The following is a 19,367-nucleotide window of genomic DNA, read 5'->3' on the forward strand; positions in this document are numbered from 1 at the left end:
GCTTTGAATTTAGATTAGAGGAGTTCCTTAGATTTAACGTGAAGGACCACACAGAGCATTCACATTAATTTCCTGTATTATTTATTGAAAACCCAGCAGTCATCATTAATACCTGTTGTGTCTGTACAGGCAGGGCGAGTAAGGTAAACTAAACTAGTTGTCATTCTGTTGTCAAGAAAATAAAAGGCAAAGGACATAAAGACAAAAGAAAAACACTCTGATATGCTACAGAATGACACCCTTGTTTAGCGTTTTCTTTTAACACTTGTTTTTAAAAATGTTACACGAACGCAGAGGAAAAAAATTCGTCGAGGAAGAAAAAGAGGAGAGGGACAGCGGTTCAGAGGGAGATGAGAAAGGAAGTGAACGACGGGTTTGAGTGCATCTTTTAAAGTAGTTTAGTTTGTCCGTCTTCCCTCTGCTGTGTGTTGTTTTACTTTATTTTGTGTCGCGAAAAGCTCACAGGAGGCAATCTTTGAAAACCATCTCTCTCTCTCGTTCTCCGTCTCCTCCTCACTCCGTCCGTCTTCATCGTTTCTTTGGAGGTTGGGCTGTGCGGGGGGGAGTGATGGGCCGACCCGCGTTCATCCCTCCATACTGGTACTTGGCTTTCTTCTCAGATGGCTTCAGGATCTAGGGACAGACAGCGACAACAGGACGCGTTTCAATTATAGAACGACAATCTGTTGAGTGTTTGTGTAATAAAAGGAGCCGGTTTGTAGTCTCTGTTCTCATCGAGCGGCTCAGAGGACAAAACTAACTCAGACTGATAGAACACAAGTCGTACACGTACTCTCATTACTGCAACAACGTCCTGTATCTGTGTATTTGTACTTTTTAAAAATACTTTCAGAAAACTGGAGGCCAGGTGGACTGGTTATACTGGTACAGTAAGTCTGAGTGGACTGGTTATTTAATGCTTTGAGTCGGCCATTTTTATTGAAATGTGTTTGTATATAGCTTCCCACCTGGAAGGAGCACATCAGGGTTTCATCCACGCTCATCATGCCACCGGCGTTGTCGAACTCCCCGCAGTAGTTGGGAGCTGAGAACAGAGTCACCAGCTGCCGCTTGGCAAAGAACTCGTAACCGTCTTCCACCACCTGGGGGCGTCAGACACACAGGGACAGCAGTCAGGGACCAAGTGGTTTCACAGAATATGGACTTCTCTCAGCCGTGAGCTGGAAGCCTGGACGTGTACCTGGTGGGCTCTGCAGATGAGGTCCAGGTCGTGGCGGTTGAGGAACTTGCTGACCACATCGGCTCCAAAGGTGAAGGAGACGCCGCGGTCGTTTTCTCCCCAGCCCTGGACGTCCTTGTCGGGGTCAGACCACAGCAGATCACACAGGAGGCCTGAAGGGAAAAACAACAACCGCAACAACACAGTATTAACTCCAACTTATTGGTGGGCTTCATCTCTGTGTGTGACCCTCAACTCTGAGTCACAGCGTTAAACAATGTGCTCTGCTGTGACTCAAACCTGTATGAGTCCTATCACCTGTATGTCACATTTACAGCCATGTCAGGTATTAAAACGCAGAGGCTGCGTGTATGTATATACAGAGCCGCTCTCCTCTGGACACTGAGTCTCCCATAAGACCATAAGAGGACCTGAGAGACGGCGTCTGCTGGGGTCTGAACACTGGCTGCCTTATAAGGACAAGAACAACCAGGTTTAGTGAAGAGGGGGCAAAGACTGCCTTCCACTGGCTCACCAGGACTCACAGGAGAGCGCACGGAATCCTGGTATCTTTTAATAACCTCGTTGTCATAAATAATCAACCTCACGAACATCTCTCCTCTCATACAATATCTTCATCAGACACGGGAGTCGTTTCCCAAGTTAAAGCTGCTGAATAGCTTTCACTACTTGGGCTAAAAGAAGGACTGCAGCTGCGTCACTGGTCAGGGCTGAGTTCCTCCTCTGAGACGCTTGATGAATATGGGCTCAGATTGGTTTGGACCATAAACTGTCAAAAGTTGACGAGGAAAAGGACGTATTTGGCAGTTGGCGTGTCCGGAGCATACTTGAGTAGATTGGGAGTTTTTTGCATTCGCTCATGTTTTGTTGACCAAATGATTTAACGGGAGGATAATTGCCAGATTAAAATCGGAACAATAATAACCATCAGTTGCCGACTCAAATACAAAATTAACAAAAGCAAAAAAACAAATGCAACAAAACACGTCGTAAAGTTACCGTTGTCTTTTACATCCACATCAATTCATCATTTTATCCTTTCGGATATTTGTGTGAAGTCGTCATTGTTTGCACATGTGACCTTTATGTCGTGATACACGAGATTTACGTTGCCCTAATAACTCAAAATCAAGTCAAGTATTTAATTGACCCAAGAGTCTTTAAACCATTGTGGTTATTAACCCTAGTGCTCTCAATGATCCAATTAGCTTGGGGACATAGGTCCCTGCTGTGCGTGTGTGTGAGTGTGTGTGTGCTGACCTACCTGTGTCAGGCACATCTGTTGGTCTCATGATGCGTCTGATCTGCTCCATAGACTGCAGGTCAGGAGAGAGACCTGTGGGCGACACAAAGCCCCCCCGTGTCAATCCCTGTTATAGGTCTCCATTCCAGTAAAGCCATCAACTCACTTTGACCCATATTTACTTCACGTTAGACGAGCCAAGCTAAAATACTGAAAGCTGACAAAGGCCTAACCCTTTAGTACAAGGTGTACAAGGTGTACAAGGTGGCGGTCAGAGGTTTGTCAACACGAGTACCTCCGTGGCAGCAGAAGATCTTCTCGTCCACGATGGCGGCGATGGGCAGGCAGTTGAAGCAGTCGGTGAACGTCTTCCACAGCTTGATGTTGAATCTGCGTTTACCTGCAAGACGGGCGAGAGGCGGCGAGTCAGCGGGATAAGACGTGTGCCGCCTCCTCTCTTCCCCTGGGTCGACTCGTTTCAAAATATATATTTCAATATCATTTAAAAATCACAGTCGATACAAGTGATAATGATCAATTTTAAAAAGGAATGAAAAGTATAATTTATTTCCTCTTTGTTCATCAAATCCCCCCCATTAAAGAGTGTATCTAAGAGCTGGACCCCAATATTCACTATTTGTTTATTATTTGGTGACTAGATATTCGTTTTTCAAATGCAGTATTCATTATTATTTTTTTCAAACCCCTCTGGATTACAAACATGCATAAAACAAACTAAACCTTTTGGAAATGGCTACTTATTATTATATTATACAAATAAAAACAACAATACTGTAGAATAACAGAATGTCGCCGTGTCGGTGACTAGATATCTTCTCCAGACCTCACTCGGGACTTTGAGGTACCACATGTGGCGGGTCTGTGCCCTAACCCTAACCCTCCCCAACAAAAAGACAAACGGCATCTGGGACCGCCCTGTTTTAAGGTCCGTCGGCCTGCTTCTCTGCTCCACGTCCTGTTCTGGGTACAGGCTTGTGTGTCCAGTCGTACGTGACAGAACTACATCTACGGCGGTGGGAAGCGCAGAGGAAGCAGACGCCACTCACACTCGTCGTAGAAGCCGTAGATGCGGTTGATGGAGGCACACTCGTGGTTGCCCCTAAGCAGGAAGAAGTTCTCGGGGTATTTGATCTTATACGCCAGCAGCAGGCAGATGGTCTCCAGGGACTGCTTCCCCCTGTCCACGTAGTCGCCCAGGAACAGGTAGTTGGCCTCCGGAGGGAAGCCGCCGTACTCAAAGAGCCTCAGCAGGTCTGTGTACTGTCCGTGGATGTCACCTGGGAGGGTGGAGAGGCAGTGAGTGGGGAGTAACCCGACAGTGTGGAAGAACGGGTTTTTAAAGGGGGCTTACGGACCACAGATTTTGAGCGGGGCCTCCAACTCCAGGAGGATGGGCTGACTGAGGAAGATCTCCCGGGACTTGATGCAGAGGCCGCGCACCTCCGCCTCCGTCATCTGGACGATCTTCCCTGGACGACATCCTCGCACTGGTGGGGGGGACGGAAGAGAGTTAATGGAGAAGCACGAGCAGTCAACATAAAGCCATGAAGGCCGAGCCGGTAACGGCGGGTTCATTCCCCGTAAGTGCACACATGAACTAAATATGGGAGGCAGGGTTTAGTCAACAGGCGCAGGACGGAAATAGCCGGTGTGGGTATTGTTGATGTTGTCGGCAGTCGCTTCGGAAACGACTTCCTGTCGGGTAACTGGAGGCGAAGGGAAGGGAAAGTCACGGTGGCCTCGTGACACAAGAAAAAAAGACTAGTCGAAAATGTGCAAAAATACATACAAAAATAACTAAACAAAGCTATGAACGTGACTACGCATTCATTATTTTAGAGTCGTATTAGAGCTGGAGTGACACAATATGAGCCGCCAACCATTTTGACTGAAGTCCTGATTGGAGCAAAAACTACATATCACAGGATTCAGAGGATTTGCTGCTTTTACTTGCTGGTTGGCCAAAGAGCCTTTAAGGTGTCACCTCAGGGCTGGCTTGAATAAAAGACAACAGCATTTCCCCCTATTTTTTGACATTTAATAGAATACAAAAATTGGGATAAATCCAGAAAATGATACGCTCAAAACACCAATCATTAGTTGCAGCCCTGAATTGAACATAAAGAAAAATGTTGCAGTATGTATTTAATAATCCTGCTGGCTACTGTAGCTACTGTCCTTAAAACTGACACATGCAACCCGCCCTGACGACAAGCTGCCTTTCAGCTCCCCCCCGCAGCCCGACCATGTTCTGCCTTGGCCCGCTGCGTTCCCCGTGGGCTTGAACAGCAGGAGTGGGCCAGAGCTGACTGTCAGATGACACCACGGCAACAGCATGGAAGTACCACCTTGTAGGTCAATCAAATAGACCGGAGGGGGGGAGATCCTGCTGCAGCTCCACGGAGGACTTTGTTTTTAGAACAGAGAAGTGACGTGTGAGAGACAGAGTGTGTGTGAGAGAGGTGGTGCTTGATTCCTGCAGGTGACTCCTCTCTGCACCCGGCAGCTCTGATGGTGTTTACCTCCAGTTGGAAAGGACAACCGTGCGTGTGTGTACATGTGCAACATGACCCTGCTATTTCTTCCTGGAGACCTGAGGCGTCTGTCTGTCTGCCTGGTCCTTCTCAGCCAAACACACCCTGCGATCACACACCTGAGGGCTGAGCCACGATGCCCAATCAGTGGGTCGCCATGGTAACTTATGCCACACACACACACACACACACACACAAAATGTTCAATTACTTCCATATGAAATGACCTCAAAGCACACCATGACGTTACCATTCAGGGTTATATCTTTACACTGCTAGTATTACAGCTAATAAGAACTCTATTGGTATTTATCATAGCCATCCATAAAATTAACTTCACTTTGATTTGGCCAGAAACTGAAGAAAATTCCACATGTCAATGATGAGACAGCATGAAACCTAAATGATTAAAACATTTAAGTCTGCTGCATCAAGTGTAAAGTCTAAGAGCGGTTAACATGGACGTGGTGAAAATAAATAAATAAATATGTACATATATATATATATATATATATATACACACACACAACAATTTAGACAACTAGTCATGTTCTGCCAGCATTCCTCTCATTTGCAGCAACAGCGTTGCTTTTTGTTGAAATACTTCTTTCATACGCTTCATATGCATGAAATCAGTCCATTATGTGCAGTAGAAGAGTCAGCTGACGTGCCAGACGCCTCCTTTTATGGGAGCCGTTTAATAAACACCTTCGACAAAATCATGTGGAAATATAAAAACACCTTAAGAGCACAACACACGCGTGTCCACTGAAACGTACGCATGTGTAGACTGTTGAGAGGTTGATTTTACACACACACACACACACACACACACACACACACACACACACACACACCCCAAGTGACCTTGATGTGTCACTACGGGATTGTGGGGAGGCATCCCAGCATCCTTTACTCCATCCATCCATCACCACTGCACTGCAGCTTCCCCAGTGAGGATAGAGAGAGGGAACAAGAGGTGGTACCCACCTCCAATCACCATGGCAACCTAGCAAGACCAATTTCTAGCCTGAAAGGTGTCAATGAGCGGGTCGGGCACGCCCTGCATACTAACACGAAGAGCATCTGACAAGAGACACATAAACAGGAAACACTAGAAGCCTCTAGAGGCCTCAAATATAGTCCGGTTTTGTGCACAAGTTGTGACAAGAATCCATCAACACCTGGCACCAGTTCAGAAAACCTCCTCTGTGTCAGGTCTCTCCAGACACAGGAACATGCTATCCTTCATCACACATCCATCCAGCAAGCACGTGCACACAGAACGAAAGTGACCGCAACAGGTAGCGAGGCGCCGCCTAGCAGGCTGGGATGTTTTCAGATGGATGTTCACGAGAGGAGGGTAAAAAGGAAGATGATGGAGTATAGAAGGTCTTTTTATGACCTAAAAGTCATCTCATCTACTGGAAAAACAAATAGGCCGCTCATCTTAACTTGAAGTGCAACACTAAAATCACTGGAACAGGAAATGCTACATTTTCTGACAGTCAGAAGGGGAAATTTAAATGAAATATGCTCGTATTAATGACAATGTGCTGCACTCCAACTCTCCTGTTGCATCACGTACATGTAAACACAAGCCAAAAAGACTCGCACAATGACAAGTCAACCCAAACCGATATGAACCCCTCCCCCCAGCTGGACCCGCGGTTGAGCTTCCCTTCACGACAGCCTCATCTGGTCTGGAGGAAACCAGGGAGCTTTTTCCCAGCTGGTTCTCGAGCAACATCAGCGGAAATCCTTGAGAAAGCTCTGCGTGTTCTGATTCGTGTCTCCCAATTTGGTCCAGTGCCTCGTGCCGTTTCGCTGTTTGGGTCTGGTCGACACTCTGACCTCCTTCCTCTTCGTCTATTTATCGTAAAGTGGCATTCTTGGCTGAAGCTCCTCTTCCTCGCCTTGTGAACCGCGCTGACGTCAAGACGACAGAGTTGTCTTTGCATTCCAGCGGATCACAGGCCTGAACAGCTCGGGCCTAGCGGGGCCTCGGTGCGGCCTGGGACCGGGCTGGTTAGGGCGTCTGCAAGATGAATCACAATCTAATCTTTTTAAATGCAGTGAATGCTGGTTCTGGATGGAGCTTGGCCTGTGATGGTGTAGTGAGAATGTGTGATATACTGATATACTGTAAGCAAGCAATATTTGTCAAATATATATATATATATATATATTTTTAAAACACACCGCCTAAAGCAATAAAATCTGAATTTTAAAAAGTTTACTTTTTTATGCAATCTGAACAGTGAGATCTGCAATTTGCAAAGCAAACAAATAGATATACATTCTTTTATATGACAATATTGTGGGGTTGTCTATTGGTATAAATATTTACACAATGAGATTTTTGATAAATAATCATCACAGTAATGTGGTGATAATAAATACGGTCATTTAGAATCGATACAGTGCAACAAAACGTAGTGGATACATTCTTAGCCCCCTGGAGGTGATTGTTCGTTACGACCAACAGTCCAAAACCCCAAAAAGACAAAAACAATATAAATATAAAACAAGAACCATCTGAAAGGTCACTGAAAGTTTAACGTTTAGGGCTTGAAATATTACAGACAGTTTAATGATCATCAAAAATGGTTACAGATTCTCTGTGAAGTAATAAACCGTTTCAGCTAGATACAAAAAGAGGACTCTACTTGTTGAAGAGGGCAATTTCATTCCTCGAAGCAGTAACGAGCCGTTGTTCCGGTCTTTAACGCACTACCGCCCAACAACGCTCTCTAACCTGTGTCACAGTGGTTGAGCTTTCTAGAGACAAGCGAGCCAACTAAAGTCCAGCTACGTGTTTAGGGAGGTTGCTGCCCAACCCACTATTGTGCTGCATGTTGAAACACACCACGGACACACAAACCTGACTCACAATCGCACCAGCTCGCTTTATGGCTAACCGAAGATTTAAATCAGCGAGAGTCATCCTCTCCTCCGCTTCTCTGATCGCAAACTACAAGCTGAGGGGTCATGGAGGTCAAGAGGGAGAAGAAAAAGAAAAAGAGAAAGAGACAGAGACAGAGAGAGAGAGAGAGAGAGGAAGAAGATAAGTGTATTACAGACGGATCACTTCTTGGAGGCATTACCATATTTGGGCGCTGCTGTATGGAGGAAGGAGGAAGTGAGCTAGTCGCTCAGGATGAAGAGGGAACGCTTGAAGGCTCTGTTGCTGTTTAGGAGAGAAAGAGAGCCAGGACTCGGACCAGGACTCAGACCAGGACTCAGACCGGGAGATGCTATCCTACACACTGTCACTTTAAGAAATGTAAACTAGTTTCCCACAAAGCCCACCCAGCACAAACAGAGCAGCATATGGATTCATTTTGAGTGTTTCTGTCCATGTGAGGAAGGGAAGTCCAATATTCCCTCTCTTTTGGCCTCCACCAACTCCTGAGGGGTGTATAGTTATATATCTTTAGCTGCTAAATGCTCCATGGTGTTCACCAGCTAGTCGCTAACTTGTCTGTCCACCATCGTCACTGTGTACACCGGGTGGATTTAAAAGAGAGGTTGTTGTTGTTTTGACAAAAACAGCTGACGGCTAAAGCTGGAAACAAAGTTGATGAGAGCGGAGAATCAAACAATTTAGGCCACAGGCCTTAAAACCAAACCCCCTCCTTAGAGCTGGGGGGGGGGGGGGTCAGCTCTCATAATACATGAAGTCATTCTTCTTTTACCACGGTTGATATAAAAACATTGTAGGTGCAGCTTAAAGTGCAGAAAAACACATTAATTTTCTCTAATTGCCAAGCAAACATCTGCAAAAGAACTTCTGGTGGGTGAAGCAGAGCCATGAATAACAAGCAGGCGTGACGTGTGCATGTTTCAGTCACTGCTGCACCAATAAAGATGCCCCGTCAGACCTTTTTTAGCCCTCCACATCCATTCTCCATTCTCTCCCAGCTGGGCACGAGGCCAGCAGCTCAGCTCACCCCTCTCCCCTCCATCTAACCCCCTCCCACACGGGGCCGATGGAAAATACTGACCCCTCAGTGAACAAGAGGCACAAAGCGACTCTGGCGAGGAGAGCGGTAGCGACTCTTGAGGCAGAAATCCCGAATGCGGTGGCATTTCTGTGGCATTCTTTTTTTCAGAGGACTTTTTGTTCGCCTTTAAGTGCCACGGGGTGAATGGCCGTCTTTGTGGGGCCAGAGAGAAAAGGGACGAGGGGAGAAATAAACGGAGGAAAGTGAAGCTTGAGTGGGGGGGAGACACAGTGGGCGAGGGAGTGAATAGAAGGGGAGATAATGGGGGGGGGGGGGGGGGGGGGGGGCAGCTGAAAAAGCCAGAGTGAGCTCCTCTATGCCACGTTCGGTGCCAGGGGGTGAACGCTCCCCGCCACACAGGCTCCACCATTGTTGTTTCCATAACAGAATGCCACGCAGCAGCGACACCAGCGTGTTATGAGAGCGCAGGACACTCGATGTGTTGTAGAACTCTCTCAGCTCACCTGCAGCGGGGCGAGAAACGCTCCTAAAACGCATCACGGACCAAACAAACGTGAAGAAACCCCCGGCCAATCAGAGACCGGCATACATCTAACACACACACCGTTTTTGAAGTTGCATGAGGTACTTCATACTCCGTAGTTAGTTTAAGTACTAATATTTAGAATATTCTCACTGCTTAACCTTGCTGTCAAAGAGGAAACTTCAACCGCCCCAATTTACTTTCTATTTGCAGACGTGCAGGTTTTTTGTCTTTTGTAATAATGATGGAGCATTATTGACATTAAAATATTGTAAATGTTCTTATTGACAATAATGACAAGTAAGTCTCTTACAATCAAAATCCAGGACGAACATCTTTCTTTTGTTTGCCCAGCTGTAGGAAAGCACAATATAAGTGGATTTTTTTTACATATTACGGAATGAAGTGTTGGGCTGCAGTGTGGAATGTGGATGCAGATTGTCCAAAAAGAGAAATAGAAAAACGTGGTATTCAAATGTCAGTGACAATTCCAACTTTAGGAGGTAAACAGAGAGAGAGAGGGAGAGGGAGAAATGGCCTTTAGAAAGATGTCATGCTCCCATACTGGGTTACAGCTTGCCTGGCATCTTTGCCCTTTAACTATAATGGCTCAGAAATGTAACTTTACATCCTGCCTCCTCCACTCTTGCAGAACCTGCCAGCGGGCCGCTGAGGGCTCAGCATTGGGCTAAGTGGGGCCGGTGATGCCCAGGGCAGGAAATGGACGGTGCGGCTGCCCTGTGTCGAGACAACCGAAGGATCTCTGTGAACATCGTGAAAACGGCGGCTCCGACTCTGTTGTGAAATGTGGAACACGGCGCAGAATGTTTACCAAAGCTACGGATGACGGATTGGTTCCCCCACAGGGCCTGTGTGATGTGGCCGAGACGTATTGATTGTTTGTCCCCGCGGTGACGGGTCAACGCACCGCGGTGATGAGACAGAGCGCCGTTCGTTTTCTTCATCCGCTCCACGACACTGAATGAGGGACGAACACTTCTGCACTGGGGGTGAACTTTTAAAACCTTGAGCGACCTCAAATGAGGCGCATCCCACAATAGGCGTCACATTACTGTGGCAGTGAGCGCCCCCATGCTACTGAGGGTAAGAAGTGGACGAAGTCGCTGTCACGCTTGTGGACTGCCGTTTCAAAGTCTCAAATGCGACATTTTGGCTTTCGCCATCTTTAATTATTTTTTTAATTTTTGCAACCAGTGAACGGATGCGACCATATTTGGACTGTGAAGGAGTGACGTAGAGACCCTATATACTGCAGGCAGGTCGCTACCTGCCAATCACAAGGTAGCCCCGCCTTTAAGCATACCCTGCTTTACGGTCTGTTTGACTCTAAATGGATCATAATTTACTAAATGAACATCATGTTGTATTGAAGAAGACTTGAAACTAGAGATTGAGACCATAAACTCATGTTTACTGAGGGAATAAATCTAGAGAGAAGACGACTCATTTTCTCATAGACTTCTATACAATCAAGACTTCTTTTTGCAACCGGAGGAGTCGCCCCCTGATGGCCAGTAGAGAGAATGCAAGTTTAAGACACTTTCAGACCGACATCACTCTTCAGCACCCGAGGTTGCCGACAGGTTAGCGCCTACTGGGATGGAGCTTTTTAGATATGAACCAGTGATATGACTGGACAAGTGTAGCCACTCAGACTGCGTACTATTAACATATAGGGAGACGGTACAAATGTCCATTTTATTTATACAGACAAATGACTTTGGTAAGGTCATCTATGCACCGTTGTGTTGTACTTTTCAACGTTGACTCGCAAGACAGCGAATGACGAGTCATTGTGTTCAGAGTGACAAATGAAACCAGAGAGAGTGGAGAATGTGCACGCTGAGGTCACTGAGGCGGCCTTGGTGATTGTAAACCAAGTTGTCAGTTGATCTGGTTTAGCCTGTCGACTAGATTGCTGTCAACCCCTCCACCAAACTGCCGGGGAACATGCACACTGTACATGCATGAGTGTGTCTGGATGTTCACACACTATGACAATTTGTCCAAAACTACTGACTCCTCCCGTCGGCTTTAGCCTCGAGCTTTGTGCTAATCAGCGATTGTTAGCGTGCTATCATGCTAAATACAGAACGAGAATATGACACGGTAAAAAAGTGACGTTGTTGTTGAGGTTTCTAAAACGCATCAACCAATCACACTGTGCAGAACAGAAATATATTCAAACAACAGCACGGAGGCTTCGTCATTCAAAATCAGATCCAGCCCTTTTGTTCTTCCCTTTCACAATAAAAGCCCCAGACATATGGCTAACTGTTTACCAGAGGAAACTCAAATTCACTCAAGAGCATTTCTCTGAAAGGAAACTCAATAAAATATCCTACTGTAGCTTCTGGCTACACAACAGTTCAGACAGAGGCCGCTCCGGGTCAATAGGACCCTGTTAGTTGGTCCCATGCCTGCGTCAATCTATTCAAACATTTTACTGAAAAAGAGTCATAAGTGGTAATGATTTGCCGAGTTAAAAAAAAACACTTCACCTCATCAATGTTCAATATTAAAAAGGACTCCATTGGAGAGGAGTCCCCCTCCGACCCCTCCACCTCCCAGTGGGTGTCACTAAAAGGGTAAGTTAATTTCTACCACAGACAGCTGTGCCTGTTGACATTTAATATAGGAGATCAGAGAGCATGTTCGCCCGTGTGCATGAGTATGTCGATTCCCGACTGGCACCAGAGCTCACTGAAGTAGTAAGATATCAACCTCCTATTGAGGCGTTTAAGGAACTCCTGTCCGCCCTGAAGCAAAGGCTCCTTTTATTCCTGCAGAGGAGACTAAATGACTCCCTAGTGTGGCGACGGGGAAACCTTTAGAGCTCGTATAAACGAATGCCAGGAGAATAGTCACTGACGGGCCATTTAGTAAAAAAGTCCAAATGAAAGCAGACTGCAGGTGTGATATGGTTAAGTAAACAGAGTTGATGCATATCACGGTTCCGCCTGTAAGGAACACCCTGTGAGAGGTCTTTGTTGGCCCTTTATGAAGACACACTGATACACCAGGGACACTTTGAGTGCGTTTTTGTGTTTGGTGTACTAGTGGCATCGTAGGTTTGAAAAAATAGATATAATCTGGGGGAGAGCGGTAATAGAGAAAAAGCACAACAAAATATTTCAGAGATTAAGTCGAACAGTTACATGAAAGAAATGTTGATTATTACATTAAAATGTATTTAAATCGTAGAGAGGTTTTCCCTTGAAAATGCATGAGTATTATCGCAGACAATATCAGAGCCATTTCTCGTCATCGCCATGAACTGTATCAAGGAAGTGAACGCAGTCGTCGGGACGTCACTCCTTGGTTTGCGGACTGCCGTTTTGAAGCCTTGAGTTCAGCGATAAAAGTAATTTTTACTATGTAAAAAGTAAACCTCACTAGCGGGGAAAGAGCCGGAGCTGGTGCAGGAGGTGGAGCGGTACCAGCTAGATATAGTTGGGCTCACCTCCACGCACAGCATGGGCTCTGGAACCAAGCTCCTGGAGAAGGGTTGGACTTTGTCCTTTTCTGGAGTTGCCCAGGGTGAGAGGCGCCGGGCGGGAGTGGGGATACTCACGAGCCCCCGGCTGAGCGCCGCTGTGTTGGAGTTTTCCCCGGGGAACGAGAGGGTCGCCTCCCTGCGCCTACGGGTTGCAGGGAGTAAGGCTCTGACTGTTGTTTGTGCTTATGCACCGAACAGCATTTCGGAGTATCCGGCCTTCTTGGAGTCGGTGGGAGGGGTCCTGGAAAGGGCGCCGCCTGCCGACTCCATAGTTCTCATGGGAGACTTCAACGCTCACGTGGGCAATGACAGAGAAACCTGGCGGGGCGTGATTGGGAGGAACGGCTTGCCCGATCTGAACCCGAATGGTGTTTTGTTGTTGGACTTCTGTGCTAGCCACAGTTTGTCCATAACAAACACCATGTTCGAACATAAGGTGGCTCATAAGTGTACCTGGTACCAGAACACCTTAGGCCGGAGATCAATGATCGACTTTGTAATCGTATCATCTGATCTGCGGCCGTATGTCTTGGACACTCGGGTGAAGAGAGGAGCAGAGCTGTCAACTGATCACCACCTGGTGGTGAGTTGGATCAGATGGCGGGGGACTCGGCTAGAGAGACCTGGCAAGCCCAAACGTGTAGTGAGGGTGAACTGGGAACGTCTGGCAGAGGATCCTGTCCGGGAGGTCTTCAACTCCCACCTCCGGAAGAACTTCTCACAAATCCCGAGGGAGGCTGGGGACATGGAATCCGAGTGGACCTTGTTCAAAGCCTCTATTGTGGACGCGGCTGCTCGGGGCTGTGGCCGGAAGGTCATCGGTGCCTGTCGTGGCGGCAACCCTAGAACCCGGTGGTGGACACCGGGGGTGAGGGTAGCCGTCAAACTGAAGAAGGAGGCCTTTCGGGCCTGGCTGGCCCAGGGGTCTCCTGAAGCAGCTGACGGGTACCGGCGGGCCAAAAGGGCTGCAGCGACGATGGTCGCGGAGGCTAAAACTCGGGCATGGGAGGAGTTCGGGGAGGCCATGGAGAAGGACTTTCGGTTGGCCTCAAGGAAGTTCTGGCAAACCATCCGACGGCTCAGGAAGGGAAAGCAGGGTCTACCCCAGGCTGTTCTCAGCAGGGGGGGGGGAACTGCTGACCCGGACTGGGGACATCGTCGGGTGGTGGAAAGAGCACTTTGAGGAACTCCTAAACCCGGCCAACATGTCCCCCGGAGAGGGGGCAGCGCCGGAAGACTTTGGGGTGGATTCACCCATATCCCTGGCAGAGGTCGCTAAGGTAGTCAAAAAGCTCCTTGGTGGCAAGGCGCCAGGGGTGGATGAGATCCGCCCTGAGATGCTGAAAGCGCTGGACATTGTTGGGCTGTCTTGGTTGACACGCCTTTTCAGTGTCGCATGGGGGTCGGGAACAGTGCCCATGGACTGGCAGACCGGGGTGGTGGTTCCCATCTTCAAGAAGGGGGACCGGAGAGTGTGCTCGAACTATCGTGGTATCACACTGCTCAGCCTCCCGGGAAAAGCTTATGCCAGGGTGCTGGAGAGGAGGCTCCGACCGCTTGTCGAACCTCAGATTCAGGACGAACAGTGCGGATTCCGTCCCGGTCGTGGAACAGTGGACCAGCTCTTTACCCTCGCAAGATTACTGGAGGGGTCCTGGGAGTTTGCCCAACCAGTTTACATGTGCTTTGTAGACCTGGAGAAGGCTTTCGACCGGGTCCCTCGGGGGTTTTTGTGGGGGGTGCTGCGGGAGTATGGGGTGCCGGACCCGTTGGCACGGGCCATCCGGTCTCTGTATGCCTGCAGTAGGAGCTGTGTTCGTCTCCTCGGTAGTAAGTCAGACACGTTCCCGGTGGGTGTTGGCCTCCGCCAGGGCTGCCCTTTATCACCGGTCCTGTTCGTGACCTTCATGGACAGGATATCTAGGCGCAGCCAGGGGGCGGAGAGGATCCGGTTTGGGAGTCTCGGGATCGCCTCTCTGCTGTTTGCGGATGATGTGGTCCTGTTTGCCTCCTCGGACCGTGACCTCCAGCATTCACTGGGGCGTTTTGCAGCCGAGTGCGAAGCGGCAGGGATGAGAGTTAGCACCTCCAAATCTGAGGCCATGGTGCTCTGCCGGAAACCGGCGGATTGCTCCCTCCAGGTGGGGGCAAACTGCCTACCCCAAGCGAAGGAGTTCAAGTATCTCGGGGTCTTGTTCACGAGTGAGGGTAAGGTGGAGCGGGAGATCGATAGGCGGATCGGTGCGGCTGCAGCAGTAAAACAGGCGCTGTACCGGCCCGTCTTAGTGAAGAGGGAGCTGAGCCGGAAGGCAAAGCTCTCCATTTACTGGTCGGTCTACGTTCCAACCCTCACCTATGGTCACGAACTCTGGGTCGTGACCGAAAGAACGAGATCTCGGATACAAGCGGCCGAAATGAGCTTCCTCCGTAGGGTGGCCGGGCTCAGCCTTAGAGATAGGGTAAGGAGCTCGGACATCAGGGGGGAGCTTGGAGTCGAGTCGCTGCTCCTTCGTGTCGAAAGGAGTCAGCTGAGGTGGTTCGGGCATCTAGTTAGGATGCCTCCTGGACGCCTCCCATTAGAGGTTTTCCGGGCACCTCCAACTGGTAGGAGGCCCCGGGGAAGACCGAGGACACGCTGGAGGGATTATATCTCCCGGCTGGCCTTGGAACGCCTCGGGATCCCCCAGAATGAGCTGGAAAGTGCTGCGGGTGAGAGGGAAGCCTGGGTCGGCCTGCTGAACCTGCTGCCACCGCGACCCGACCCCGGATAAGCGGGTGATAATGGATGGATGGATGGATGGAAAAAGGTAACTGCTTAGGTTTTTTTTAATCGGAACATTACCAACCTCCCCATGAATTATGTAGATCTCGTTGTTTTTGTTATCCTACAAATTGAAACCCTAATGCACTGTTCCAAAAAGAAGTCTCCTTGAGTGATGAATACCAGTTTACCTTTGTTGTCCTCATACTAAATCGAAAACATTAGTCCGGCTGTGGCCTCCTGATGTGATACAGTTTGATTACATCTTTTGTTCCATATTACACTAAATAAGAATACAATTATATATATATATATATATATATATATATATATATATATATATATATTCACTTTAGCTCATCTTTACAGGAAGCTTCAGAACAGATGATTAGGTGGAGATCGTTCTGCTAACTCCTCGTTTTTTGTTTTTTGTTGTTGCCAGTTTTAGAACGGTGTGTGTGTTTTTGGGCAAAGTTCTCGAGCGTCTTGTGTTTTGGCAACATTTAGCATTGGGGGAACTTTTAAGCAGGAGACACATCAGTGCCTCTCCGTTGGTATTTTCACACCAGAAAATGAGCCAGCCGGATACAAACTCGCTGTGAATGGGGAGAGAAAGTGGCGGACTGAAGATGGATGGTTGGACTATTCACAGCTCACATCTGGAAGACTTTAGGGACAGATCCCTCGAATGAGTAGTCAGCAGCTAACTAGCGACGGTACAACCCCAGCTGACACACAACAACAACAATTATTATGTAACCGGTCTCCCAAATCAATCGCGACGATTAGGTCATACGCTGCTGCTCATTCATTAGCACGCGTGCACGTTTCACACGCACACCGACATTCACTTGTTCCCCGGGGGCCTCGCCTGTCTACAAGTAACAACTTAACGAAAGTCTGTTCATTGATGAATCTCCCAACTCTGTTGTGGAATTACAAAACACACGGAGTAACACAAACGGTGTTCATGTGTTAAATGCCCAGCGGGTACACGCACTCTGCGGGTCTATTTAAAGTGGAACCATCACGGCCTGTGGCTCGTGTAAACACCACCATACAGCAGCATTCCCACATAAACACCGTCCCCCCGGGACGCGCCTCCTCTCCAGCGGAGGAACCCTTTGCGCAGAACCCCCGTCTGTGCAGAAACTTTCGGCATCTTCGGCTGCCCTTAGTTTTAAAAAAGGGAACGTTAACTTTTGGGACCGACATACAGCACGGGCTCCCGCCCACCACGGGGTATCCAAAGCTAGTGGAAATGTGGTCGTTAGGGGGTTTTCTACAGTATAATCTTCTTCGCTGGTGGTATATATGCTGCACGCCAAAGCGATGACATCAATAGTGTAATACAAGCATTACGACATCAATCAAGGCGACAAGCACGCGCTATAGTGAGCTTAAGGTCGGGGTTTTGCGTCCTCTCCCGTACTCGACCGGTCTCGAACTGTAACTTTTTTTTTTTTCTTCAATCGTGAACCCACACTTTGACTCTCACAACTCACATTATGTGAAAACTCTCACGTGCAATTAGGTCTGGTTTCATATCTAACGTACGGGACTGGTCCGGTGTACCGAAACACCGGGACACTCGGACGCGGGCCCTTTTTTTCTTGTCGACTCGAGTCCAAACCAACCCGTATGCAACCCGCGCGAGCTAAAAGGCGCAAACAGGATATTATGAAGGTCGTGCGGTTTGCGAACTCACCCTCCAAAAGCCTGGAAATCAGCGAGTCGACGTCCAACTCCCCCTCCGCCATTTCTGTAGCAAACAGCTCTGCCCGCCGCAGTCTGGAGCAGGCAGGGCAGGCACCGCCTCGCTGCACAGAAACTCACCGCCAACCTCCTCCCACTCGCCGGCCTCCCGTTTAGGACTGTTATGGTGCATTAACATGCACCTCGGACACTCTAGCTTCCATAGAAGAGAGGCGAAGACTTGAGAAGATAGCCATACATGGCCTTCTAACGTGTTTTTTCTTATTCAAATGATAGTTATCCCCCCCAAGATGTAGATGTATCTACTCTAAATATGTCCATACAGCCATTACTCTCCATTAATTTCCAGAAATCCAATGACTTGTTATTAATATCCTTTATTAAAACAATGTATTCAACATACAACATAACCTTTACATGATGAATAAACGTAAGGCCACTATCATGAACAGGATCAGTGGGTTCAGGAAATACATGGACGTTTTTCCCAGCATGCACTCAGCGTTTGAAAGTCAGGCTGAGCTGCCTTACTTTTAGACAGATGGAGGATGTTATTGCGAGAGCCCCTCAAAAGGTCCCCAAATACAAACAGGTGGAGAACACTGACATTCAATACAAACACGTAAAGGGCAATTCCCATCCTCTTGATTGAATGCTGTTGTTGTTGTTGTTGTTTGTTTTCTCAATCTGTGTCAGTAAATTCGGACAACACATGAAGGCATCAGCATAGCAGTCTTTGCAACAGGTTACTGCGAAATTATAATTTAGAAGAATACTGTTTTGTTTTATTGAAAGAAAAGAAAAAACTGTAGCTCCAATAAACAAACTCAAAGATAAATCAAAGGGCCACTGGGACCATGGGTTTGTGGTTTAGGAAGGCAAAAGAATGCATTATCCATACAGTATTACATTTCTCATAATTTATTTAACGAAACAAAACCAGCAAACAAGCAACTGATCCAATAAATTCCTAATGCAGCCTCTTCTGCTCTGGTAAAAAAACAAAAACACATAGGCAAACCCAGGTGCATGGTGCTGGTGCCTACTCCGATACATAACCATAACAATACTACTTGTGAACAACTAAATACTAACATCAAATAAATAGCTCCTACAGACACAGTTGGTCAGAATTGTACGAACATGATAATCTGACTGAAGATATGTTTGTTAGCTTTAAACGAGAAACTTGACATGTTTATTCTAGCTACTAAAATATGAACCAGAGACTGCACAGTGATGACGGCGAATGAGAACAGATGCTGATTTATTTGCGCACATCGCCCTCATCTGGTCAGAATGTGAATTGTATGAGGACGAAGTCATGTTGATAAACTGTTTTTGACTATTTTATGATTGTATTGAGTTGAACCAATACATTAAAATACACATAATTGTGAATAAACAGAGGTAGGAGGAGCCCTCAGTGTTTATTGACACTACTGCCTGGGCCGATGCTCTTTGCGTCGGCCAGAGTGGATGCAGTCCAACGCTCTCTCCAGATTATGACTAACGCCTGAAGTTATGTTATTGCCTCTCCCACTCGCAACCTATTTTCTTTTTGCTCTCAAGTGCGTCATCTGGGTATTTCCGCACTGTTGAGAGTGGGTGGTGGCAAAGTTGCACTGCAGAGGAAAGGCGAAGGGGGTTCAATCGCGTCAGGCAAGCCAAAACCGGAAACAGTTTTTATTTTACTTTATAATAATAGCGTTTGTTGCTGTGAAAGCAAAACATATGCAACAGTTATGACATAATTACTCAAATAAAGCATTTGATTGGATATTGTTTTACAACTGTATACATTATCACTAATATTTCACCTACACCTTGTCGCCGTTTCATGAATCAGTTAGGTCTCAACTCTGTGTTAAAAGTGAGTT

At 47.5% G+C, this 19,367-nt stretch overlaps 1 protein-coding gene across 1 annotated transcript; it reads right to left on the bottom strand.

Annotated features, from left to right (window-relative positions):
- Nucleotides 1–64: 64 nt before the first annotated feature.
- Nucleotides 65–17,632, bottom strand: LOC117747730 (serine/threonine-protein phosphatase PP1-beta catalytic subunit). The gene is made up of 8 exons (XM_034557162.1): nt 17,480–17,632; nt 3,821–3,952; nt 3,512–3,742; nt 2,740–2,844; nt 2,466–2,537; nt 1,202–1,353; nt 969–1,103; nt 65–633 (listed from the first exon to the last, which is right to left on the bottom strand). The coding sequence occupies exons 1-8, from the start codon at nt 17,529–17,531 to the stop codon at nt 529–531; spliced, it is 984 nt and encodes a 327-aa protein (XP_034413053.1). The 5' UTR covers nt 17,532–17,632; the 3' UTR covers nt 65–528.
- Between the last annotated feature and the right edge of the window lie 1,735 nt (nt 17,633–19,367).

Source organism: Cyclopterus lumpus, chromosome 18 (genome assembly GCF_009769545.1).
Source record: "Cyclopterus lumpus isolate fCycLum1 chromosome 18, fCycLum1.pri, whole genome shotgun sequence".
Classification (NCBI taxonomy): Eukaryota; Metazoa; Chordata; class Actinopteri; order Perciformes; family Cyclopteridae; genus Cyclopterus; species Cyclopterus lumpus.